Source organism: Phodopus roborovskii, unplaced genomic scaffold (genome assembly GCF_943737965.1).
Source record: "Phodopus roborovskii unplaced genomic scaffold, PHOROB, whole genome shotgun sequence".
Taxonomy (NCBI): Eukaryota; Metazoa; Chordata; class Mammalia; order Rodentia; family Cricetidae; genus Phodopus; species Phodopus roborovskii.
The window spans coordinates 6,208,669-6,235,559 of NW_026126447.1; the positions used below are offsets into that span (position 1 = coordinate 6,208,669).

The window sequence follows — 26,891 nt, forward strand, 5'->3', positions numbered from 1 at the left end:
TAAGGTGCTTAGTGAGGCTTTGCTTACCTTGAGGAAAATGACTTGACATCTCTGGGCACTTTTCAGTCTCGCTGTCTGGTTTCTGGTCTCGGGACAGGGAGGACTTAGCAGACACTTCATCATCTGACAGTGCGTGAGAGGCAGAAGGGTCAGGAGATTCAGACAGGAGCTGTTGGTAGGTTAAGTTGTCTTCCTCAGTCCTAAACCTTTAAGATTGAAAGAAAGTCATTTCCAAATACAACCTGCTGAGATCATGTAGTAAAGATTGTATTTATAAATTTATATGTGTATATGTGTAACAATTATAATTAAAGAATAAGAGCCCATGAATTTGAAAAGAGAGTGGGCATGGGAGGAACTGAAGGGAAGAAGCAATAATATAAACACAATACTCATATGAAAGTCTCAAAACAATAAAAAGAAATTAATTTTTAACATTTTAAAAAGAAATACCATTCCCCACATTATGATCCCAAGCTGGACTATGTGTTTGAACACTTAGGGATAACTTTTGTTTTTGTGACTGGCCATCCATGCAACTTCAGTCTAATTCTGAAAACAGGAGGTGTTCCATGGGCTTAAGTATGCAAACAAGGAAGAAAAGGAAGGGAGGAGACTACTTGTCCTGCAGTGGGATTTACAGGGCAATAGCCTGAGATAAAGCATGCTTCTGTGACACTGGGTCACAAAGTGCTGCTCTGTCCCAGGGTTCTACATCTTTGTTTGCCCTCACAGATGCCCTCTGAAAAAGGAAGTACAACTGTCCTTTACAACTGAGGAAGCCAAGCCTCATCATGAGCAGGTGCTTGTCCTGGTTCATAAGTAGTAGTGCCACTCAGATCAGTCCTATGCGTTATCTGGCCCCACAGCCAGAAGAATGTAGAAATCCATCCCAAAGCCATGAGATAGCCTTAGACCTAAAAAATCTCAAAGATTTTATGACCCCCCCCCCCAGCAGGTTCCCATATCATCATTCTGGCAGTCATATGATTAGTAACCTGGATTTGCAAAGACTACCTAAGCCACAAGGAAAAACCAGCTGAAAACTGTGAAAAGCCCATGTGAATCTCCACTATAGATAAGCTCCTTAATTTAAGCGCTTTGCACTCCCCCCTTTCCTATTACTCCTCGTCAGTGGCCAGTCTCATTATTCATGTACTTAGACAAGAGCAAAGGACTCTGAAGCTGCAGTGCATCCATTAACAGGTAAACACCCGGTGCAGCTGAGCCCAGCCAGCATGATGGATGCCAGGCTTGCTGCTGCCTTCCAATCATACAGTGAGGGCCAAGAGTACCCATTTCATTAGCTCAGGAGTGACCTGTGAGTGTGAGTTGTGACTGAAAATGGCAGAGCAGAAGGAAAAGCAGCAAACTCACCGAGATGAAAAGGAGAAATACCTGGTTGGAGAGGACAGAAAGAGGTTCTTTGTCTCCCTCCCACTCAGTGTCTGGATACACTCAGTCTTCCAGAAGAGCAAGTCTGAACATCCTTATTTTCCCCACTTCAAAGACCCCCATTAGTCCCACTGGAGTGTGTTGGGCTGGGAATTTCTAAAAACAGCTTCTGTGAACCACTCTGTGGGCTCAGCTTGCCCCTGCAGCCATGTCTCCTTTACATCAGCCATGGACATAGTTCAGAGAGGTCCCAGCACTCAAAGGCCTTCCTTTCCCTCTCCACAGCTGCAAGCAGGGTGTGGATGGAATAAGGTAGACAAATGGGTTGAGCTAGGAGGGATCTTTGGTGATACAGCAGAGGGAAGAGTATTTCTTTTATGACCACAGATGCCTTGATAAAAACATTCTCCAGGGAGGTAGGGCACCTCCCTGACTCCTCTCTGTAATGATGCCCGTGGTCTCTGTGATGTCAATGAAAGCTATGCTTCTGCATCCCAGACTATCCATTTCTTCATTTCACTCCAAGGACCCTCAAAGGCCACATACATTAAAGAAGGTGCTCCACAGAATTTGGAGCATCAAAACTTTTGGATGCAAGCAGGCAGTCCTCAGCACAGTCAGTTGGCTGAAGAAGTAAGCAAAGAAAGTATACAATCCATGTTATCATTCTTATCCTCAAATGGCACTGTAGGAAAACTGGTGCTGGAGCATTGCAGACTTGAGTTCCAGTCCTAGCTCTGAACCACACAGCTCTGAACCACAAGTTCCTCATCCTGAAGTGTGAATGTAAACACTTGAATTGTGTCATCAGAAGCAACAAGGGTGAAATACCATTGGTGCTAGACAATGCTGCTCTCTTTGGAAAGGAGAGAACCAAATGGGAATGTAGTAAACACCACACAGTTAAGTGTTTCATGTAACTATGTCAACTGGTATGGAGAATAACTGATCCTGGAACAGAGAGAAATGGGGTGTTGGCAAGGCCTATGGTCATTTCTGTTCCAGTTGCCTCTGAGGAATGGCTTTCCCACAGCTCAAGGAAAGTGGCCAAGTATACAGCTATGCACAGCCATAGTCAGCAGATCAAGGAGACAGGTAAGGAGGCATGGGGCAGGAAGAAGATATGAGGTGGAGGAGAGGGAAGGAAAACAAATCAGATGCCATGTGCTCAAGTGCCAGGCTTAGGACAGTGGGTCTCTCAGGTACCCACAGAAGGATCTGCTCCAGTTACAGACAGAAATATCACAAGCCACCTGAACAAACAATGGTGGACTCCAGTTGCTGTTTGGCCACTGTTCATTCTGGGGTGTTGGTTTCTTATTTACAAGAAGCATAAAAGTTACAGAAAGAAGGGGAGCCTTAACTTCAAAAAATTGGCAGGAAAACCAAAGCCTGGAGTTTTCTTAGCAAACACAACACACTCACCTGTCTAGCAGTTCACTCTGGGGATGTGGTTCCACTCTGGCTAAGTTTCCTGGAAGCAGAAAGAACATCAGAGGATGAAAACCACTTTTAAAAACTGTTTTCCTGATACTTCCTTGTTCATGTATTTGCAGAGGCAAGGATCTGACCGCAGACCTTGGGAGTGGGATCACCCAGAGCACAGTCCATACACAGTTCAGACACTGCTTCCAGACGATAGGAATGAATCTAGAGAACAGCCACAGTGATGGTCTCTGGATGCAGCTTCTTCCTACCTCCAAAACACAACAACAGCAAGGCCTAGCGGCAAAGGCCTGTCATCCTAGAGGTTCAAGAGGCTGAGACAGGAGGATCATAAAGTCAAGCCAGCTTAGGCAATTTAGTGAGACACTATTTCAAAATAAAAAGTATAAGAAGGACTTCTGGGTTAAGGAGACAGTTTGGTTGGTAACGTCTTTACCAAACAAGCATGATTTATCTTCTTCCTTCCTCCCTCCCTCCCTCCCTCCCTCCCTCCCTCCCTCCCTCCCTCCCTCCCTCCCTCCCTCCCTCCCTCCCTCCCTCCCTCCCTCCCTTTGTTTCTGTTGTTTGTTTTTTGTGGAAGCTTAGGCCTAGAATCTCTCTGTAAAGGCAGAGACATCTTAGAAGATGCTCAGGACTTCCTGGCCAGGCAGTAGAGAAAAAACAATGATCTCCCAGATGAATGAGAAACCCTGCCTCAAAAAATAAGGTGAAGAACAATTAAGGAAGACAGGTATCATCAACCTCTTCCCTCTACTCCAACAGCCTCCATCTTCCACGCACATACATACATATACCTGCACAAGTGTGTGCGTGCACACGTCTTGTAGCGTGCGCGCGCGCACACACACACACACACGTACGGACACAGATACAAAGTATAAGAGGGCTAGAGACACAGTTTAGTGGTACAGTATAGCATAGATGAAGTCCTGGTAGCAAATGTAAAGTCCTGTGTTCCATCCCTAGTACCATAGAACATAACACAAAACACTCTGACACTAGCAGAATATATGCTCACTGTGAGGCATGGGTAACGGAATCATAAAGCCTCCATCTTCCCACCTCCCCTCTGTAGGCACGATCCCGAACTGCCTTCTGTTCTTCCATGTATGTGGGCAGAGAGGATGCTGACTTCATTTGTTCCCATCACATTTTATTCTAAGCATTTCTCTTACTAAGTTTGTTTCAGAAACCTCCATTGTGAAGACCATGCTAACATTCTATGGCAGGCACACATAGATTGGATCTTGCAGTTTCCTACTGGGTATTTAGGTCATCTCCAAATTTTCATTTTAGTAAATAAGTGAGACACATATATCTGTGCACATGGCTTTATCTGCATTTAAATTATTTCCCTAGGAAAGACTCTCAGAACTGGGATTAGTGGGGAAAGCAGTATTCAAGTGCAGTTGAAAAGGCCACTGTCGACAGCAGGGGAAATGACTAACAGAAACGACAAAAGAAAACAAAATAAAGCGCAGGATGCTGTTGGGAAAAGACGCTGTGCTCTGTTCCTGAGTGTCATCATTTGAAAGGATGCAAGGACCCAGATTTCAAAGCAACTAACAACTTTATTTTAAAAATACTTCAAAACTCTGGAAATTGCAGACCAGGATGAGCTCTTTGAAGAAACTGATGCATGGCTAAAGAAAAAAGAAAAAATAAAAGCCCTTCTATCACTGCCTTGAAAAATGAGACTATAATTAGGCTGCACCTACAGAGCTCTAAACTCTCAAAAGGAAAAGTCCCCAAACATCACCAGTAAGGAAAAGGGCACAGAGCATGCATGTTTGCTTTATAGCTTGTGATTCAGCTTTCGGTTCTCACAGGGAGGCCTGCATGGCAGCCAGGCTCCGTTTCCACCCCAGCACGTCACACCACATACTTGACATTGTACAGTACTGTCACCCACAGGCAAAAGACAAGTGGCCCCAGTGAGGAGGCAGGAGGAGGCTGAGTATAATTCCTTTACATTCACTCTGCCTCAGGCCTTATTGCAATCCCAGAGTGCCAGCACTTTCCTCCATTTTGCGCTCCACTCACTTCATTGCACTCCAGTAAGAGTCAGGGCCATGGTGGGCGTAGTCAGAGATATATTGCCTGAACCTTCTTGGGTCCTATCTTCCCCATACTAATATGACGCCATGGCTTCCATAAGGTAAGCAGTGGCTGGTAGTCCACCGGCCTGGTAGACACTCTCAAGTTTGCAGTCCTTATTTCTGCCCTCTCCACTCTTCCTCAAAAGGGGAAAGTCACATAAGATTAGGTCAGATCCCAAAGTCCTGTAGGACAATCCATAATGTGCAGCACACTTACCTTCTGAAAAAATAGTCTAATTGTCACTGGGGCTGTTTACCAGCCTTCATGTAATGAAAAACCTGACTTCACTGACCTCAAGGGAGGCCACCATTTAGCCCAGCTTTGTCAATAGTTCAAAGCTGTATGAGTACAGCCAGGCAAACAGAAAGTGGCAGCTTGCAGTATAGGCATAGCTGTGAACTGAGTCATCTCCTTCATGCAATCAGTACCTTTGGTCTGGGATAACTTCAAGCATCCTGAGCCTCCTGACCATGAGCCCATCTTAAAACCACAGACTTGGCCTCCATGCCCACAGAAGGAAGTTCTCCAGTGCCACCAATAGAGTGAGTCTGCTCACTGTTAAGATCTTTTAGGGAGCTTGTATTATACCTGTTCCCCCATCACAATAGAGTCCTTTTAAAACAAAGTGACAAATGACCACTGTTTTAGAATTCAAGAGGGCTTCGCAACAACTGATAAACTAAGTTGCTTGGTGGAAACTGCCTCCACACAGGTGGCAGGAGACCATCTGTCAGATATTATAGTAGCTTGGGATGCATGTCATAAAAACACTGCTCCCATTTCTATGGCAAACCTAAAAGGTGTCTGTGAGCTCCTACAGTGAGAGGGTGTCATATTTTAAAACAGAAGTTAACAAACAAACAAACAAACAAACAAAAAACTCAAACACCAGCTTTCCCATCCTTGGGTGATAAGCAAGAGGAACCACAGAGCAGGAGTGACTTGTGAATGACTGAACTAGCTTGACCCCTGATGCTGCTCAGAAGCCTTTTTTGGGCACAGAACTTCTCACCTAGACTCCACCTGTCCTATACCCTTAAACCCCAATGCCTGGCATCTCTAATTCAAACCCATGCTTCTTCCTTCCTGTCTACCATGGCTCCTCCCAGAGGCCTGACACACACTGGGGATACAAAGATGGATACAGAGTTGTCCTGTCTGCCCTTGGTGAGCTCACGTCCAAGGGGACAATTATAGAGTATGGTGATGAGGGGCAGCATGGTGGTGGGAGGAGAAGATAAGCATAGTCCAGTCTTAGTCAGAGGAGAAATTAGAGCAGGAAGGATGGAGGGAGCTCTGCCTCTCATTTTCTTTCTTTTTTACTTTGTTGTTGCTATTGTTCATTTGTATCCCAGACTGACCATAAACCCACAGACTCTTTCCACAACCCTGCTTGGGAGATAAGCCTGTACCACCATGCCAGGCTTCTAGTCTATATCTTTGGAGCAAGAACTGAAATAAATGGAGGAAGTGATTCCATGGTGACAGTAATCAGAATCATTTGTTTGGCAGCCTGGGCCACTATTGCAACCAAAACTTTCTTGTAATTGTTACTGTCATCTCCCAAGCTTGAACTGTTTCCAAGGGCAACACAAGACACTTTAAATAATCTCTCTTAATCCTTGCAAACAACTCTGTTAAGGTGGGTGTTACTACTACCACAGAGGATATCTGACTCTTAAAGGTGAATGACCTATAAATCAGGGTATTAACTCCATTCTCTGATTCTGTGATATTCCTGCAATAAACGGTCATGAATGAGTTGCAGATAACCTACAGTGAGAAACAGGAACCAGCTCCCTCTTCTACTTGGGGTGAACAAAGAAAGCTTTCAGAAAGTCAGCACAATTTCTATAAAGTGAGTGCAGCCTATGGAGAAAGGTACTGGTGTGAACAGTCACAGAAGAGGAAAGGCAATACCTGGGCAACAGGAATATTTGGAATGTGAGTGAGATACCTATATCCCAGTGTTTAGAACAGGCTGTGAAATCAACCTTCAGTTCAGACTCTGCCATCTCCTCTATGATGTCAAACAAGTGAGCTAATATCTATGCCCCTCACAGGAAATGAGGATGATTTCAACTTCATCCTGGGCTGAGAATACAGCAAACACACAATGAAAACTAGTGTCTGCATTTCCTCACTGTTTTCTCCATCAGACAGATTACAGAAAGTCTTGAGTAGAAATGAGGAAGAGAATCAAGGCAAAGGAGACTTAGTGACTGCCTTCTATTCAAGTGACACCCATTCTGAGATTATTGAGAGACTGATTCCTAATCATTTTTGCACCCAATCCAGTACTCTGCTCAATTATCCCCCAAGAGAATGTACTGCCTTCCTCATCTGTGTAACTTGTCTTAGGAGACACTGTGATGAGGTTATGCTGAGAAACCTGATTGCAACTCCAGCTCCTCATCTACTCTGGGTTCTGGCCCTATTGAGAATCTGAAAACTATAGACCCTCACCCCAGAAAAATGCATACTTCATAGCATCTTGTTAAGTTCAAGAACCCTCATGGGATCCTCATTTCCCAGCTCTGCCCTGAGCAAGCATCAAGAAAGCACACTACTACCCACCCTGCTTCACAGACTCTACCAACCAAATGTTGTGACAAAAATGGCAAGGGTGTACGGGGATTCCAAGTCAGTGTTTTTTATAATAGTCCCAAAATGGATGGACCCTTAGGTCCATAAGGCAAGGGACATTTATACAGGATATTCTGTAGCCACTAAAGCTTAATGTGTGTTATCTGTCACTGAGCAAAGGGAGAGGTTGCCAAGAGTCCTACTGCCATAAAAATTACACATGTTCTAAAAGGGTCCAGGCACAGAAACTTAAGGCTGCCCATGAATGGCTGTGAAAATGATACAGTCAGAGAAGTACCTGCCATTCCATAGTAAACATGCTTGGTATTGATTTCTTTTTAAGGTGTGCATCTGAATGTTTAAGAACATCCAAATTATTTTATTGTGAACCTGGTTCATAATTCAAGAACAGGTCCCCCTTACATGGCCTCCAAGAAAGATCTGTATCTATTTCTTTTTTAATTCCCTATGAAGAAAACTGCAGTGAGGGTCCTGTGGTCTTTATACTCTGAAGAAGAAAATGAGGTTCTACACTTGTGCCATCTGCTATCTCTGAAATGCTCCTGCCTGAAATCTCCAGTACTTGTCAAACTCTGGCTGAGAGAGAAGCCTTGAGCAGCTAGCTGAAGAGGGAGCACAACTGGTGTCAGACACTCTCTCCCTTACTTCCCAGGCCCAGCACCAGTGCCAGGGTTATCAGAAGAAAAGACAAGATCATCGAAGAAAAGACAAGATCATCGAGGGCATGGGCAATCTCGCTTTATCTGTCAGCCACCCAGTTACTTCTGCAGATTACATAAAACTGCAAACAGTCTAGTGTTCCTAGACCCTGATCCTCAAAATTCTTAGGGAACAAATACCAGACAGTTAGTCTATGGCAGGTCTTTAGGAAAAACATTAATGGGTACTAGATGGGGGAACTACCCTGTGCTCATCCTGGAATTAAGCTGCACACACAGGTGCCACACTAAACTATCTGTTCTATGTGAATGGATACAGAAGAACAGCCAATTCTGACTTCACCAAAGTGGGGGACTTCCACTGTGTCTCTGAGCAACTCACTTTGGTCAGTGAAGGCCTGCCTCCTCCCATATAAAACATGTAGCTTTGAGGGTGAAGCCCTAACTCACCATAAACACATACTGTAGGAATCACTTCTTCATTAGAGCCAGGTGTTACAGAGTTAAGGTTTCACAACTACCATTTAACCCTTAGAGCAATTTTGCTAACTAGGTAAGGAAAGTCAGAAGATACACAGCTTACAGGGGAAGCCTGAATTCTGGTCTAAACAGCTTGACTCAGTGATTACATTGGTCATCACAGACTCTCAAACTTGGACATGAAAGTAGTATTCCTAACCGCCAGGCTTCTCATCAACAAAATTGAGTATGGTGGTTTGACTGTGAGTGGCCCCCACAGGCTCATATATTTGAATGTTTAATCACCAGGAAGTGGTGCTACTTGGAAGGATTATAAGGATTAGGTGTGACCTTGCTGGGGGAAGTGTGTCACTGGGGGTGGGCTTTGAAGTTTCATAAGCCTATTTAAGGCCAATCTCTCTGCCTATGGATCATGAGCAACTATTGGCTATTGTTCCAGTACCTGACTGCATGCTGCCAAACTCTCCACCATGATGATAATGGACTAAGCCTCTGAAATTGTAAGCAAACTCCAAATAAATGTTTCCTTTTGTAAGAGCTGCCTTGGTCATGGTGCTTTTTCATAGCAATATAACGGTGACAAAGACACTGAATTATCATTGCCCACTTCCAAGGCACTATGACATTTCAATCAAATAACAACTAAGATACCAAGAAGGATACAAACAGATTTAGTGGGAACAGATTTATGCTAAGATAATATGTAAAATCCCAGCTCAACTATTCATTCCTGCCAATGATCACAGATGAGGTACTTCCTGTCATGAGCCACAGTCTTCATATCATAAAACTGGACTCATTCATTCATTCATTCATTCATTCACTCACTCACTCACTCACTCACTCACTCACTCCTCGACTATGAAGATCAAGAAAAATGGAGCAGGACAAGAGGACAGGGAATGTTGGTGAGTATTCCTGTCTTATTGTCAAGGAGGAATTACCCAACAGGATGGCTCAGAAAAGGACGGAAGAAGGAGAGAAGCAATGTGAAAAGACTATGAGAAAGAAGGCTGTTTGGGCCTAATGGCAGAACAAGTCAATGTGTATAGCTGGCAAGAAGATAAGAAAGGCCAAGGAGGGAATTCTGTTAGTGTCACTCAAGAAGTCACAGAGACTAGGGCCAGTGCCTCTACCCACTTACCATGGAGAAACAGCTTTTCCAGTTGCTCAAGCAGTACAGCGCACTGTGTTAGCTGCTCCCTGAAGCCCTCAGCCACACAACTGTCCACATCACTGGCCTGCAGAAGCTCCTCAAATGCCTTGATCATGGTGTTCATGTGTTGACGGTAAATGACACAGATGTCATAGCTCTCCTTAATCTGCTGCCGCTGAAGGGAGAGCTCTCTGGCTTGGGACTGAACCAATGAATCGTATCTGATAAAAGAGGGAAGGAAAATGTATGTGTCATTTTAGAATTGAATTTTTGTGACCTTACCACTAATTGGAAAAATGACAGAGCATAATTTCTAAAAGCCTGCAGCTGTACAAGCATATATACTTTAGAAAAATTGAAACTGTACAAGGTCACTCCTTCTTTGAGTTCAAACAGCCAACAAATGCTTCAACAGAGATTCTTCTGCAAAATTTTTAACCTTAGAAAGCCCCCAATTAAAGCATAGATTGGCAAGGACTCAGGAGAACAATCAGTTTCCATACACTCTTCAAAGACATCATTCTGAATTGTAGAAACAAGTGCCCCAAGGGTAAGGGACCCACTGAAAATTTTCACCAAGTACAAATATATACATGGCAAGGGTAAAACTGAAAGAGCTGGACTCCTAGCTACCACTGAGTAACTGGAGCCCATCAGTGATAGAAACAAGTCACCTTATGGGACCCAGTTCTCTCAGGCGTCCAACAAACAGATTCATGCAGAAAAGGAAAACAATTTCAAAAGTACTTAGGTGGTAAAACTTTGCTTTTCAAACACACAGATTGCAAACCTTACCATCCAATACTACCCCCTTAACATCAGGTACTACCCTTCTCTATGTAGGCCTAGGAGTTTTAGAGCAAGCACAGAGAATATCTCAGAGAGGAAAAGTAGTCACAACAAGCTGGATCTAGAGTGGTCTGAGAGGCACTTGGGCTTACCATGACCACTGTTAATAGCAATAACCTACAAGCAAATCACATCACACCCATCTTAAAGGTGGGGACCAATTCTATAGAAGAGGAAGAGTGGGACAGTATGGGCTTGAACCCTGGACATTGGCTCTGACTAGAATACCCACAGCCAACTCAAAGCAATCTCTTTGAGTCTCAAAGTCTCTATCTACAAGAACAAGTTGAAAGTGCCTTCTGCTTAGTATGCTGGGTTTAAATAATGGGAGTTCCTCACCTACTAGGCTGCTACACACCTGCAGTTCCAGTGCTAAGGAAGCTGATGCAGGAAGATTGTGAGTTTGAGGCCCCTCTAAATTACAGGGTGAAACTGTTTCAAATCAAAAAACAAAGAAACAAAAATCAAACACTTCCTGCCTGGGCTCTGAAACAACAGCCCATCAATAAATATGCTGCTTGGGAAGTCTTGGAAAAAAAAAAAAATCACTGTGGCTCTTTGAGAATTCAGAACAGTGTTTGCCTCAAATTAGTAAGGAATGAAGGTCAACTTTACAGATGATCCCATTTTGCCATATCTCATGAAGCAAATGTATATATTTATAACCATAGAGCATTATCTTCATGACCTAAGAATTTCTCGCTTTCAACACTGGCTTATTTCTCTAAGATGACCTTAAAGGGTAAAGATATGGAAAACATTTATATTCCTCCTAACCTGCCTAGGACATCTGTTTTACTTCCACAACATGGCAAAAGCCAATAACAGCTCAAAAATAAACACCACAGCTCAGCAAACACACTGCAATGCACAGAGTGATTGCTGTGGAGCTTTTACCCTGAGTCCTCAGCCTGAGGAGGGCAACACCTGCCCTGCCAATCTCAGAAGCTGCACACTTCCTACCTAACGTGCACTGCATGATGTCTGCTATGTGGCCTAGCTTTTCATTCTCATCCTGGCTGACTAAACCCCAGGTAAAGCTTTCCCTAGGGTACACTCTACCTGTCCAACAAGCAGCATTCCCTCACAGCTCCTGGGCTCCTGCTTGCAACAACCTGGAGAAATTCAAGCTTAATCGGAAGGAGGCTGGAGCAGCAAGAAATAGGATGTACCTTGATGGGGAGAGGTCTCGGAATTTGTTCTGCAAGTTATGGATTTCGCTGAAAAGCTTCAAGTTCAAATCCTGCTCCTTCTGTAGCTCCTGCTCCTGTTCCACCAGTTGCTGTTTGAGGTTCTCTAGTACCCCACTGTCAATCATCTCTGGGGTTAGTGAATGGAGGATTTTCATGTGCTTCACATATCGTACTTCGTGCAACCTTGAAAATGTCCTCTCTTCTTCATCATCAATATTGCCCTTAGGCTTGTTCAAGACATCCTGAGCCCCCTCTGTCCCACACAAAACTGTGATAATGGCTTCACTGCACTGAGAGTGCTTCTGTAACTGGACAATGAAGTTCCGGTAGCCATCCAGCTCAGTTTGCAAGTTGTGGATTTTCTGTTTTAAGTCTTCGGTGTCACTGGAGATATTGATGTTCTCAGATTGCTCAGTCCCAATCACACTGACTTTAATGGAGAGCTGACTCTTGGAATTCAAGGTTGGGCCTAGAAAGTCTTCAGGGTTCTCTTTGCATGCTGGTAATAAGGCAAGGTCATCAGATGGACAAATTTCAGAATCTGAAAATCAAATATTAATTTTTGTCAGTATCTCCTCTGCTGCAATCTACTCTTCATGTTGCCAGGGTCATGGCTGAGTTAACACTAACACAATAGCCACCTGCCTCCAGAGTTTCCCATAGTTGAATTCTGGGTCTTAAGTGTTTGAAAGCCCATTCATTAAAAGCTTTGTTTTTCTGGCACTGCTGGAAGGCTGTGCTACATTTAGGAGTTGGGCCTAGTAGAAGAAAAACATCACTGAAGACCCTACCCATTAGCCAAAATACTTTCTATCCTTTCAAGCTGATTGTCTTATGAATGTTGGCATGCTCTAGAAAGCTGACTGGCACATCATTTTACCACTCAAGCATCCTTTAGAACAGATTAATGTTCTAAATTAACCATAATAAACCAGACCCACACCTAAAACCCATCAGCACTTCTACTCTAAGACTCCCATGATCCAGTTAGAGGCATCCCGGGCCCACACTCCACCAACACAGAGTTCCCACAAAATCATCAGAACCTTCTGCACACATCAAGCTGTTTCATGCTTCCATGCTTTTGCATGTACTGTGCCTTGAATGCCCACTGTCCTTCCACACTCAGGTCTAATCTTCCTTTTTCTGTGAACTCACATTTAGACTGTGCACTCCCCTGTGTGTGTGCATTTATGTGTCTGCATGTCTCTCTATGTGCCACATGCATATAGGGTCAGGAGGGGTGTCAGAACTGGTGTGAGATGCAATAGTAAGCTGCCTAGACATAGGTGCTAAGACAGGTCCTTTGCAAGAGCAGTATGTGCTCTAAACTACTGAGACATCTTCCTATGGCCTGAAAAATATCTTTTTTGTGTCCTGGCTGTCCTGGAACTCACTTTGTAGACCAGATTGGCCTCAAACTCACAAGGATCCACCTGCCTCTGCCTCCCAAGTGCTGGGATTAAAGGTGTGTGCCACCACTGCCCAGCAGAAAAATATCATTAAAAAAAAAAAAATCAATAGACCTGGTTACCAACACTGTCTCCGCCATTTCGTTTTGAATAAGCTTACTTGAGCAAATTAAGGAACCACGTTGAGCCTCCAGAATTTCACTTGTAAAGAAGAAAGAATACTACTAAGTGAGAAAAAGGAGCTGTGATATTTGTTGGGATTATATTGAACAATATCAGGAAAAAGCTATTATCGTTTTTTGAACAAGGAAGTAAAGGAACCCAGCTAACAGGAATGTTCCTTGATTTCACAGAACAAATCTGTCAAAGACAGAAAATGTCATCATGAGAGGCATCCAAGCAAAAGCTGGCTTGAGAAAATGCTTCAAGGGGAACAATGTAAGCTGGACCAGATGACCTAGCATGGTTTTCTGAGAGTTAATCATATCGACAATTTGTTCCTAATAATTTCAAGTCCACTCTTGCCTCTGTTCAAAATGCCAACATGATCAATAGGTTTTTAGACAATAGTGGGTACATGTGTTAATGGAAGTATTCTCAGTACAGAATTTCCACAGTGGACAGGTAGGAACCATGCCATTCATCTGTTTTGCTTCTCTGTATCTGGCATGAGATGAGTGATGGAAAGGGTATGTGATAAGTTCATGTATCTCAGAGTGTAAGGAACAGAAAAAAAGAAGCAGGAGATCACTCAACAAAATTCCTCAAAGATGAGGAAATATATAAATATATTCAACATTAGCTCCATAAGTTACATGTAGCCCAACACATCTGTAGACCACAATGTCATTCCACAATGTCATTTGGCAATGACAAAAGGTTGGGCATCCTTCTAAACATACCAGTCTCATTATACTATGGCCTGCATTAGATAACAAGAAGAAATGTTCCCTCAAAGAACTAAAGATTCATCACATTGTTTTTTGTTAATGAATCATGATGCAAAGACAAATACAACATCTATCACAGTCACTTTGAGACAGACTGATCAGCCCTGATATTTGGGTATACAATTTTGTGTACACACACAATTTGGGTACACTGAGAGTACATGGGAGAATGTACATGCTCACATTCACACTTAGATCTCTACTTTAAACACTGCTCCTAATGATGAAATAAGCATAATATTCCTAAACCTTCAAGGTAGTATAGAAACCTAATATAGTAGATGCTTGCTAAAGCATATACATATATGAAAATGATCTGAATGAAATCCCCAAATATGGAGGAGATAGTCGCAACTGTCCATCTCTCATCGCCCAATGAAGCTTTTCAGTACTGGGATTGGGTTACATCTAATTGCGTTGTTAGCCAAAGGGACCCCCATAAGAGTCTCTAACCAAGCCAGGCTGTCACCAAGACTATATTTTACTATTATTCCTTAGAAGCCTGTTTGTTTCCAAATCAAAGACAGAAAGGGAGTAGAGGTGGGGAGGAACTGAGAAGATTAGAGTGAGGGGAGATCATAATCAGTACACATTATGTGAGACAAAAATCTGTTTCAACAAAAGGGGGAAAAAGGATAAACAACACCCTGCCCCCAAAGAACTCTCAAAAGTTCACAATCTATAACAATTTGTGATTTAGCTAAGGCAGGATTTGACTTCCCAGCTCCGAGGTTAATATATAGCAAGTCTCACAGTCAGCATCAGTAAAACAATGCAACTTTGTTATTCTGTGTTCAGCAGCCCTTGATGATAGTCTGAGAAAACTACTTAAACTACTTCCACTGTGTGATTAGAACTGTATGAATGTTATGGGGAAGGAGTATGTATGTATGTATGTATGTATGTATGTATGTATGTATGTATGTATGTATATGTGTGTGTGTGTGTATTTATATACCTGAACTTGCAAGCTGGCAGGTCTTGGGACATAGACCATGTATGTGCCAAGACCTCCCAACAGACCTAGCACCTCACCTGAATTGTCTGTGTTACTGAAGTGGAAGGCAAGGCTTTAAGAGCTGGAGCTCCCCAAAGTAAAAAGTAAAAACACTGCAAATGTTGCCTTCTGCCATACCACTCCTCTCCCTGAGGTTTCCTGTGTCAGTCACATGAGCTGAGACAGTTCTGAATCCTCAGGAGTAAAATCCATAGATTCTGTGCAACTGATGTCCTCCATTCCTTCCCCAAGCACCTTCCAAGATGTTCTTGACAAAGGAGCCAAAGCTAAAGTGTCATTCATGGCAGTCCTGAGCCAGGCAGATACTGAACAATTCAACTCAACACCAGTGCTCAAGTGCTAGGTATTAAAAAACTATGTCCACAAAAGGTACATCTTGCATGAGAACCTCAGAATGAAGCTACAGTGAGGCAAGAAGAAAAGGGGGAATTCCAGCAGAGGCAGCCACGTGTGCACAGCTCAGGAAGCACATTCAGAAACACAAATGCAGCTCAGTGACAAATGGGTACTGAGAGGGGAAGGAACCATCCAGAAACCTCAACTGATTGCTAGCTATGAACAAGAACCACATTCCACAGCCTGTAAAACAGCACCACCAACTAAGGACCAAGTGTTCAAACACATGAGCCTGTGAGTGACATTTCACTTTCAAGCTATAACCCACATTTAAGCTAACCAGCACTTTGCTACCTGGCACAGCAGCTTTTTCTTGAAAGCCCAGATCACCCCAAAGAAAAAGACCATGCAATCAGCACAGTAACCTCTATCCTAGGAGAAAGTACAGCAGAGGGCCCAGGGGCCACAGCTCCATCTTTTTCAAGAGGCTGCCCATTCTCGGCCATCTTGTCACAGATTTAAAAAAATTTCCAATGACCACAAACTCTTGCAAAGTGAATTTAATGCAGAACAAGAATGATTTTGTTTTTAATAAAAGGATAAAAGATCTAAGGTAAAAAAAAAAAAATAAGCATAAGGGTTAGCTCATCCTGACTGGGCAGGAATGTGAGTCATTGTACTGTCCTTTGTGTATATTTGTGTGATTGTAATACTTCATAATAAAGAGAGGGAGTACAATTGGCTGTAGTCCTCACTCATCTCTGCATCATCCCCACTGAACTACTGGGAAAGCTCACAATCTTGGTATCAGCAGCAGGCTCTTCTTGGACCCACCCTTCCTACATGGACAGAAAGCAAGTCAGCAACAGCCAATGCTAAGCTCGAAGCTAATGGTCTATTACAATCTCATGTCCCTGAGGACTCATGAGAGATGACACCATGCCTTCTCATGGTCAACAAGCCTTGCAGAAGGGTCTGATAATACACCAGTAAGTCCCACTGACATTATGCTGTGCCCTGCTTCTCTAGCCTCCTTACCAGCTCTTTGTGACCCTAAGTCACTCATTTTCAAATAACTCCTCCTATCCTTTGTGTTATATGGGAATGATAATGAATCCCCAAAGGGAGATTTTTGGGGCTTAGTAAGAACTTTGATGTAAACAGTCCTGAACAATGCCTAGTACTCAGTAGTTTATGCATGGTGGTTGAATTCTAACCAATCTCAAAGCCTGTGTATTGGTCACTGTCCACTTCTTTGTCTCTCCAAGCAGAGTGTGTGGTTTCAGGTCCTTCTTGCTCGCCTGGATTGTTCTGGTAAGCTTCTCTCACAAAAGGCTGAACTGCAGGCCCTGGCAATGAGAAAGAAAAATAAAACAGTAGACTTGAAACTTAGCCAAGCAACTGAGAAGAACACAAAGATACAATAGGGAGAATAAAAACACTAGGGAGGCAAAATGCAATTTATAAGATAAAATTAATCTATCGAGCTGCCATAACAGGACATAAAAGCATAAATATAGTACAGCTTGTCTAAAATGGTTTAAGTTCAAGTTCTCAAAAAACTATGAGTGAGAAAATAAATTCCATCAACTGATGCCCATTTTTCCAAAGTGAGAGAAGCCCCAGAGGCTTCTGGGTGATAGCTAGAGCACCACCTGGCTAATACACTCTAGGGTCTCAGCAAGTGTGGACAGCAGATGGCAAGTCCTAGAAAGTGCCAGTCCCTCTGCTGGCTGGGTCACCTCTGCCAGAGCACTTACCTCTAAATCCCCACCCCACCCCAACACTGTTTAATTATCAGCCCCCCCCCACATCAATACAATAGAGAACTCTCAGAAGGTAGGGAACTATATGTGGTCTGTCTTTCTCCCATCTCCAAAGCTGGCTAGACACACAGCAGGCAGTCAGATAATGTGCATCAACAGGGTGACTAGATGGATGGAAGGAAGGATTAATGAGAAATGGGAAAAGAGGGAGGGAAGTCTGATTCTGTGGAATGTGACTGACTTTGAAACCTCAAGTAAGTGAATCTAGGAGACAATCTAAAAATAAAGGAAAGCTGCCCTGGCTGCAGAACACTACAAAATCCCTATGAGAATGTTATGTATTAGGCCCAACATAAGAAGATAGACTGCAGGCTTTGGAATCAGCCAGCCTACTTCATATGGAGCCCTGGCAATGAGTACCAGAGTAGTTGTGTCCAAGTCACTTCCTCTCTTCAAGTGCTGCCTGGGTTTAAGACGGAGACAATAATTACTGGAACTGTCTCCAAAGACAGTAGGAAGATTCAATTAGATCATGTATTCAATGTGTGTAATGGGTCCAACAATTAACAGGGACTCATTTTATTAGTGCTACAGGAAACCCAGAGCTCTGAGAATCACCTTCAATCCCTGGACCATTTCTAGAAATGCCTTGATCTTATACAACTTTCTATCTAGTACTTGAATCTTTCATTGCCAAGCTAGAAACAGCCAAGCTTGTTGTGGTAGTTTGAATGCAATTTGCCCCCATAATCTCACAGAGAGTGGCACTATTGGGAGATATGGCTTTGTTGGAAGAAGTGTGTCACCATGGGGGTGGGCTTTGAAGTGTCCTATGCTTAGGATACTGCTCAGTGTCTCAAGACCATTTCTGGTTGCCTGCAAGATGCAGGACTTTCAGCTACTTCATCAGCACCACGTCTGTTTGTATACTACCATAATCCCTGCCATGATGATAAAGGGACTGAACTGCTGTAACTATAAGTGAGCCAACCCAATTAAATGTTTTCCTTGTAAGAGTTGCTGTGGACATGTCTTTCCACAGCAATGGAAACCCTAACTGTGACACTTTCTGAACATTTGTCTTGGTCCTTGTCATAAGAAAACTTGGGTTGTCCTGGGGAAACTGCTTCTCCTGCAGCCTTTACGGAAGAGGCTGTTATCCCCACAATCCTGTATCTTAAGTTTGGAGGTCCATAAGAGCCTGTGCTCCCTCCTCTCATAGTCATACCACCCATTCCTCCAGAAATCCCACCTGTGTAGTTCCTGCAGCACACTGCCTGCTGATTACCCTACTTTCCTCTATCATCTCAGTCCCCTAGATCACTGGATCCCTATAGATTCACTAGCAATTTGGTGGCTCTACCCTTTCATACCTCCCAACAGTGAAATTCCATGGAGGTATCTATCCTTGGTGTCTCCAACTTCTGGTTTCTATGTTCTCCTTCTGGAATCCATGCCCATTAGGTCCCTCCCAAGAAGCTTTCTTCTTAAAGGCCTCATTAAAATGAAGGCAGATCCTCAAAGCCTCATCTTACCATCAATATCTGTCTACTACTTTAACTCAGCTTCTACCCTGCTACCCATCCTCAGCCCAACCTCTAACCTCTAGAACTCCTCATCTCATCTCTATAGATCTGAGGTATATAATGTCAAATATTAGAATATGTGGCTGCTTTCATTCCCTGGTTTCTTTTCAAGCTTATTCCCCTCTCCCAGACACCAAACTAACCTGTCTCCAGCTACCTACTTGAAGTCTCTACTGGGATGTTCAACAAACCCTTAGCCAGAAATCTAACATACCCGAAGCCAGCCTCTATTATGGTCTTTCCTATCCTACTGCAAGGCAATCTGATCCTTCTAATAGCATGTAAAGGAAGTTATCCCTTTAAAACACAAGTTGGCCTGTTGCCTTCAAAAAGACAAATGATACATTTTTAGACTTTAGTGTCTCTAACATACCTTTAACTCTACTTCATAATAAAAGTTACAGATGACATGTGAATGAATGGGGCTGGTTATCAATAAGCTTAAATCACAAAAGCAAGCAGAAAGCTTGATTTGACCACAGGCAACTCCTGTTCTAAGGCAGATCATGTCACTGAATGGCTCAAAAGCCTCCAACAGTTTTATTCTTGTGAAGATGAAGTCTCAGAATGGTCTGATAGCATACCTGGTCTGCTGCTCACTGACCTCATCTTCCACATCTCTGCCTCTCTCCTATGCAATGCACACCAACCATCTAACTGGTGTCCCTACTCCACACACAAGTTTTCAAGTGTAAAATAATATCAAGGCCTTTGCCCTTGTTCCTAGGCTGATGAGCATGCTAACTGCTTCCAGTTTCCAACCAAATTCCACCTTGTCATAGAGCATTCTAACATTCATGAGTATTAGTGAACTCTATTCACTCCTCATTCCCTCATCCTGCTAAATTTTTTTCTGCCACACTTTTCACAGGCCTTGCATTATATACTAGCAGCTTGCTTTCACTCTCTCTCTCTCTCTCTCTCTCTCTCTCTCTCTCTCTCTCTCAAGAACATAAGCTGGAAACAGAGTTCATCTGTTTTGTACTCCTATCACCACAGAGCCTTGAACAGATTGGCACACAGGATTTAGTCCATTATCATCATGGCTGGAAGCCAGGCAACATGCAGGCAGACATGGTGCTGGAACAGGAGCAGAGAGCTCTTACATCTTTACCTAAAAGCAATAGGGAGTGGTCTGAGACATTGGACGGTATCTTGAGCATAGGGAACTTCAAAACGTACCCCCACAGTGACAAACTTCCTCCAAGAAGGTAATAGATACTCCAACAATGCCACACCTCCTAATAGAGCCACTACCTTAAGGGGCCATTTTCTTTCAAACCAGCACATTCTACTCCTTGGCTCCCAAAGCTTGTAGCTATATCATAATACAAAAATACACTCAGTCCAACTTCAAGAGTTCCCATAGTCTATGTTACAGTCTCAAATGTATTCAAAAGTCTAAAGTTCAAAGTCTCTTCTGAGATTCATGTAATCTCTTTACTGTAATCCCCTGTAAAATCAAAATCAAAAAACAGATCACATATTTCCAACATATAATGGCACAGGATATATACATTATCATTCCAAAAGGGAAGGGAGCAAAGCGGGGAAATACTGAACCAAAGCAAGTTTGAAACCCAGCTAGGCAAACTCCAAATTCTTCATGTCCATGTTTGATGTCAAGCGCTCTTCAGATCTCCAATTCCTTTCAGCTTTGGTGAGTGCAACACACTTCTTTCTCTTGGGCTGGTTCTACTCCCTGTTATCAGCTTTCCTCAGCAACTATCCTATGGCTCTAGCATCTCCAACATCTTGGAGTCTCCAAGACAATCCGGGATTCAACTTCATAGCTTCACAAAAGTGACTTCTGTAGGCCTCCATTTAGGAACAACCTTGACACATGCCTGGCCTCAGTGACTTTCCTTAGTTCTTTCTTCTATCCTTAAAGCCAGGACCATGTGGCTAAAGTTTGCCAAGTTCTGCTGCTTACTGGGTAAGCATGGCCCCCTTGATCAGTATCTTCACTAGCTTTCCATTTTTGACGGTCATCTTCACTACCTAAACTTGGTAATTCTGGAACTAGATCTGCAGACCAGGCTGACCTAAAACTCAAAAGAGATCTTCTAGCCTTTGCCTTCCCAGTGTTGGGATTAAAGGTATGTCCCATCACACCTGGCTCTAAGCTTATCTTTAATTTCTTTTCACAAGTTGGAAACTTGGGTGGGATGTTGTCTTGAGGTCACCACTCCCTTTATCCCACTTGTTAATCTGCTTATTTCCTTGAACACAGGGTTTACTTTACCTCCGTTCCACTTTCCAATGCTGCTTTTCTCCTCAAATTTTATATTTTGTATTTTTCTTTGCTCAGCTTGCTACTTCTGATTATATATCTTCATTAGAGTTAACACTAGTAACCAGATAACAGAGTTTATACTGGGCTGTTTTGAGATTTACTTTGTCAAGGGATTTAATCCAAAACTCTTCATTTTAGCCTCAGCCAAACTTTTCAGACTAGGGTAAAGAACAGTCACATTCTTCACCAAAATATCACAAGAACAATTTCTAGGGAACACATTAAAACTCTTCTCTAAAACATCTTGAACCAACCTCTGACAGTTCAAATAAATCTTAGCACCACCATATTCCATGCTCCTAGTAATATGACCCATTAAGCAGCACTTGAAGCATTCTACTTCTTTCCTAACACAAAGTACCAAAGTTCAAATTCTTCCAAACAAAAACATGGTCTGATATTTCACAGCAATACACCTGTCCTTGGTACCAACTTCTGTCTTAGTTAGGGTTTCTATTGCTGTGAAGAGACACCATGACCAAGGAAAAACATTTGTGTTGGCTGGCTTACAGTTTCAGAGGTTTAGTCCATTATTATCATGGTGCAGCAAGGTGGCATGCAGGCAGACATGGTGTTGGAGCAGAGAGTCCCACAACGTGATAGGCATGCAATCAGAAGTGGTTGCAACCACCATATTGGTTATCTGCAATCTTTAAATACTACTGTACTGAACTAGGAGACACCTATTTCAGGTGTCTGATATGTTTTGCCCACATCTTTGAATTCCACATACTTGGGTATATTTTAATCCACAGGTCCCAGAAGGACCATGAGTAGGGAAGTGAGTTATGCATACAGAAGAAAGTCGGTAGCACCTGAGGTCAGCCTCAGGTTAGCCAGATAACTCTGCAAAGAAGACCATTACCTACAAACTGTACTGCCACCTGTTAATTCTCTCACAGCCCTAGGAGCTAGTCTAAAAACTGAAGATTCAAATCAAGGTATCTACACATAATTCCAAAGGAATGTAGCAGAGACCCTTACCTCCATCATGTAAGAATACTACAAATTATACTAGTCTAGACACCAGAATTTAAAAAGGAGCAAATTGATTTGTTTCCCTTCTCACAGTTACCCACCGTGCATTTTTCAGGAGTTAAAATTAACAATAGGAACAATATTTTAGATAGTTCTGTGGGCTGCTCACCTAGCTCATGGATAACACATTTTCTTAATGCTTACCATTAAGCAGCGCTGGGTTAGGTATTGCCATCCCCTCCATCATTGCCTCTGCAAGAAGCAGCTTGTCATGGAGTTGCTTATTGTGTGTTTTACACTCCTTCAGCTCCCTTTGTAGCTCTAGAATCTGGCCCTGGAGCTGAGCCACCACCTCTGGGGAGGCAGGATGATCACACATGTTTTCCAATAACTCAGATGTTTTTAATTGGATCAGCAAACCCGTCTTCTCAGCATCCTGGAAACACACATGTATAGTACTGAATATGCTTACTTAAAACGTGCATTGTTTTGTTTCATGGGCAACATTTTGTTGTTGTTGTTAAAATAGGTTTCAAACTGCTCACCCACACCTCTAGTCTTATAATAGCATCTCTGTCCATCTCTAAAAAAAGAACATAGATCTTGGCAGATACCCCCCTCCCCCCCCCCCACACACACATATACACACTGTCAAGGGCCCTTCTTTACATCCTCTAGGCCCTGGCCCATAGTCTCTTCAGATCATTCCAATATGCTAAATATGGGCATCCCATGTTTATCACAGTCTTCTAGGAAATGTTTTTATTTTTGTTTTTATCTGTTTCCTCATTTTTCACCATTCCTATTGTGAGACCATCTGACTTACATTCTTGCTAGTCCCTTTCTTAAGCAGCCACTGACTGGGTTGCTTATGTATTTCTCAAACTCAGAGCTTCCAAGCTGCCTAACCTAGTTAAAAGCTTTATAGGCCATCAACTTCTCAGCAGGTTCCCAGCACAACTAGTATACTCAACTATTCACTACACCATCCGGAAAGCTAAGAATATTTATAAAACTCTTTATTATCATCACTCCCTTCCATTGCTCAGCAGACTCCAGTAAGTACAATTCGTAAGGTACTTCCCTTCTCCCAACTCTCCTCATCTTACTCTAGCACTACCTAGGCAGCTTCCCGGGCAGTGTAATATTCATTTTCAATATCTAATCCACTCCATGCTGCCACAAAAAGGCAAATTGATTATTCCTTGTTGCTTAAAAGCATAGCAGTCTCTTGGTTATTTTAAGCCAAAGGTCAATGTTCATACCTGAGCAAACAATGTACAGCATGACCCAAAGTCTAAGTCACTATCTGTCCCCACTTTAGCCTACTCTGGTCACACTAACCTTAAAATGCCATGCTTCTTGCACATCAAGGCTTTAGCAAATGCTCTGTCTAGAACACAAATTCTTGCTCATGTCCACTTCCATACTAAGCCATTCATCAGGACAGTTCAAATTTGCCATCCTCAAGAGAACAAGCCCTTGACTTTTGAGTCTAAGCCAAAGCTTCCTGTTACATACTCAGTGTCCCCAGACATTTTCTCCAGACACATGAGCATCAATTTAATGACTAAGAAAATCCATATTCACTGTCTCTCTTCACACCTGAATGTGAGGCCCAGGGCTTTATTCTCTGCATATCTTTATCACACTTATCATAGGTTCCAAGTAGATTCCAGATGAGACTGTCGAATTTCAAACATACTACAAAATGAGAAGAGCAACTCAAAATTAGAATATGTAAAGTACTACAACTCAAAAATAGTGAAATATAATGGGCTGATTAAAAAATAGTAAAGAGACCCGGCAGGCATGTCTCTGGAGGAGACAACACAGGGCTAAGAAGCACATGGGAGGATGGTCAGCATCACTGGCCATCTGAGAAATGCAACTGAAATCTCAAATCTCAAAAAGAATAGACCCATGCCTTTCCATTCCCACTAGGGAAGCCACAGTCAGTGATGGTACCAAATGTTACCACAGGAAGTGGTGGAACTGGAAGCCTCATACACTGCTGGAAGGAAGGTAAAATGGCACAGCCACTAAGTCGGAAGTGCCTCAAAATGGCTAAACAGAGAGTAACCATATGGACCATCTATTTTACTCCTGTGTACTACTCAAGGTAGGTAAGAACACCTGTCGGCACAAACATCTGCATGAGTAACAAGATACATAATATCCTAAATAAAATGTGCAATAGTCATACCCAAGAATGCTATGTAGTGATAAAGAAAAATATGAATGAACTCTGCCGCAATATGAATGAACTCTGAAAGCATTATATTAAGTGGAAAAGCTAGTCATGTGGTGCAGAATGCTACTATAGAAAAAGTCTGAGACCAGGAGGTAGATTAATGGCTGCTTAGCACTTGGGATAGGCAGGTGAGAAACTGGTTTGACTACTAAGGAGAACAGCATTTGCTTAGGGAATTATGGAAATGTTCAATCTATTATGCTTGCTCTCATAGAACCCAGATGTCAAACAGCTACTCCAATACCATAAGGCAGGCAAGCAGGCTCGTGATCAAACCAGCTCTTCGGATTCCAAGGCTGTTAGGAAAAGTGAGATGTTTTCTGTCCTGGAGTTCCAAGGAAGAGAAGAGAAAACGTTCAAGGACAAGGGCAGTCTGAGGAAGTGAAAGGAACCACTTGGGAGGAGATAAATGCCTCTGTAGAGGATGGGGAAATAACAGTCAATTTCTTGGTCCAAGGTCTCCATCAATCTTTCTTCTTGGGCCCAAATCTGTAATCTGTGTGCCATACGGCAGGGAAGAAGAGATCTGAAGTGCACAAATGCCAAAGCCTATATGAAGCTGGAAGACTGCCATCAGCCAGGCTAACATGAGTTCTGAAATAGCACTACATAAAATGCTGTCATGTGGACTGGAATAGCCCCACCTACCATTGCTACCATTAATGATAGGCTGTAAGACCTTAGGAATGGATTTCACATGTTCTGGGCTCCTGCCACATATCCATGCTGCCCAAGGCACTTACATTCTTACCTCATTGTGTTTCCATATAGCCAGGGAATCTGAGTTGCACTGATCCCATTCAAAGTACTGAGAGAGGTCAGGTGGGCAGCCAGGCCTGATACAAGCACAAGTGTGTCTATAAAGTCCACTATAACCACGTAACCATCAGGCTACCTGGTCTCTGCCTCATCCTTAAGCTGCAGTAATGTGCTTTTTAACTAGATACCACAGTTCTGGCTTAAGTCACTGAATTACTAATTCTGTCACTACCAAAACCACAAAGGAAGCCAATGACTGCCTTCCTCTGAAGCCAAGCACACAACTATCCCTTTCCACTTGCCAGCTGAGGCACTGTGGACAGTTTTCTAAGTTTTGTGGAAATATGTTTCTTCCTATGTACAATGAAAGAAAATAATTAAGATAACATAGGGAACTCAGCACAGTCCTTGGTACATAGAGCAGATGGTAAACACAAGTAAATGGATAAAATTTTCCTTGTTTTGAAAAAAAGGCAAAGATAGTTTTATTTAAAATAAAATTAATATATTTGAAAAAAAATAAGTCTATTCAATTATCCAATTTCTTGAATACAGGGTAGCATCTACGATATAACAGCAAAAAAGCAAACAAGCAAACAAAAAAGGAAAAGAATAATAAACCTACCCAGTTTTCCTAAAACACAGGTACAAATTGAAGGAGCTGGGGCAAACAAGAGCAATTCTATTCTAGCCAAATTGAACAAATTTGCATTTTGAGTACCATTAATATAATGGCAGTATATGTATTTTTTTGTTTTAGTCTCTACTGATATCTTTAGAAAACCCTTTTCTAGAAATTACAGTTTTGGTGCATAATTTAAAACAATCAAAAGCAATTTTGCTAATGATATATCTAACTCTGTTTGGTAGGCACAAAAGCAGTAATTTAGTGGTCAGAAAATAAACTTAATTCCCCATTCTGATGCTGTGAAGCAGTGTGTACAGTGGGTTTCTATTGCTATAAAACAGCCATCAGAAGCAAGCATCCCCCAGCTTTCACTAAAGGTATCAGAATCATGACCTCTTTCTTCTCTACCAGAAAACATCTCTGTTACACAGAGTCTCAATCCCAACCCTTATTCCCAAAGGACTGTAATACAGGTCCAATTATGCACAGCCAAGAAAGTCTGATTCTTAATCATCTGGCTGGTGTGACTGTGCTTACAGCTTACAGAGCAGCTCAGAGAGAAAACCACACACATTCACTCAGCCAAACCAGACCTCTCCATTTTGGGCTACTGTGGCTGGAGGGCAGCTTGGCAGGGAACAAGGATGGTCTTGCAGGCAGATAGAGTGGGAGCCCCAGCCTAGGCCCTTTATTTTAGGCTGGCTAACCCTGAGCACTCAGAATCTTACATCTAATAGAAATAAAGCCCTTGGAATGATGTCTTCCACACAAAGTCCCTAAAACAGAAGCTAGGCTCTCATTCTCTAAAATTGAGTTGTCACCATTTTGCTGCAATGTGCAAAGGCAAATGCCCTTCAATAGATAAGAACTGTATAAACTCTGATCCAATGGAATCTTAAGCAGCCATCATGGGGAAACATCCTAGTTCATAAAACCAAAGAGAAAGCTGCTGCCAGATAAACAGAATTCCATGTGTGCTTTATCTAGTGAAAACACAAAAGCAAATAATATTGGCCTGGGGCC

At 42.6% G+C, this 26,891-nt stretch overlaps 1 protein-coding gene across 3 annotated transcripts in view; it reads right to left on the minus strand.

Annotated features, from left to right (window-relative positions):
* Cdk5rap2 (CDK5 regulatory subunit associated protein 2) overlaps positions 1–26,891 on the minus strand; it is a 179,723-nt gene that overhangs the window by 29,712 nt on the left and 123,120 nt on the right. For all 3 annotated transcript variants that reach the window (XM_051188037.1, XM_051188036.1, XM_051188035.1), the window contains 6 exons: positions 22,432–22,663; positions 16,819–16,950; positions 11,865–12,426; positions 9,832–10,064; positions 2,821–2,869; positions 28–206 (listed from right to left, as the gene is read on the minus strand). In XM_051188037.1, coding sequence (XP_051043994.1) covers positions 28–206; positions 2,821–2,869; positions 9,832–10,064; positions 11,865–12,426; positions 16,819–16,950; positions 22,432–22,663 — 1,387 coding nt within the window. The remainder of the gene's footprint in view (positions 1–27; positions 207–2,820; positions 2,870–9,831; positions 10,065–11,864; positions 12,427–16,818; positions 16,951–22,431; positions 22,664–26,891) is intronic.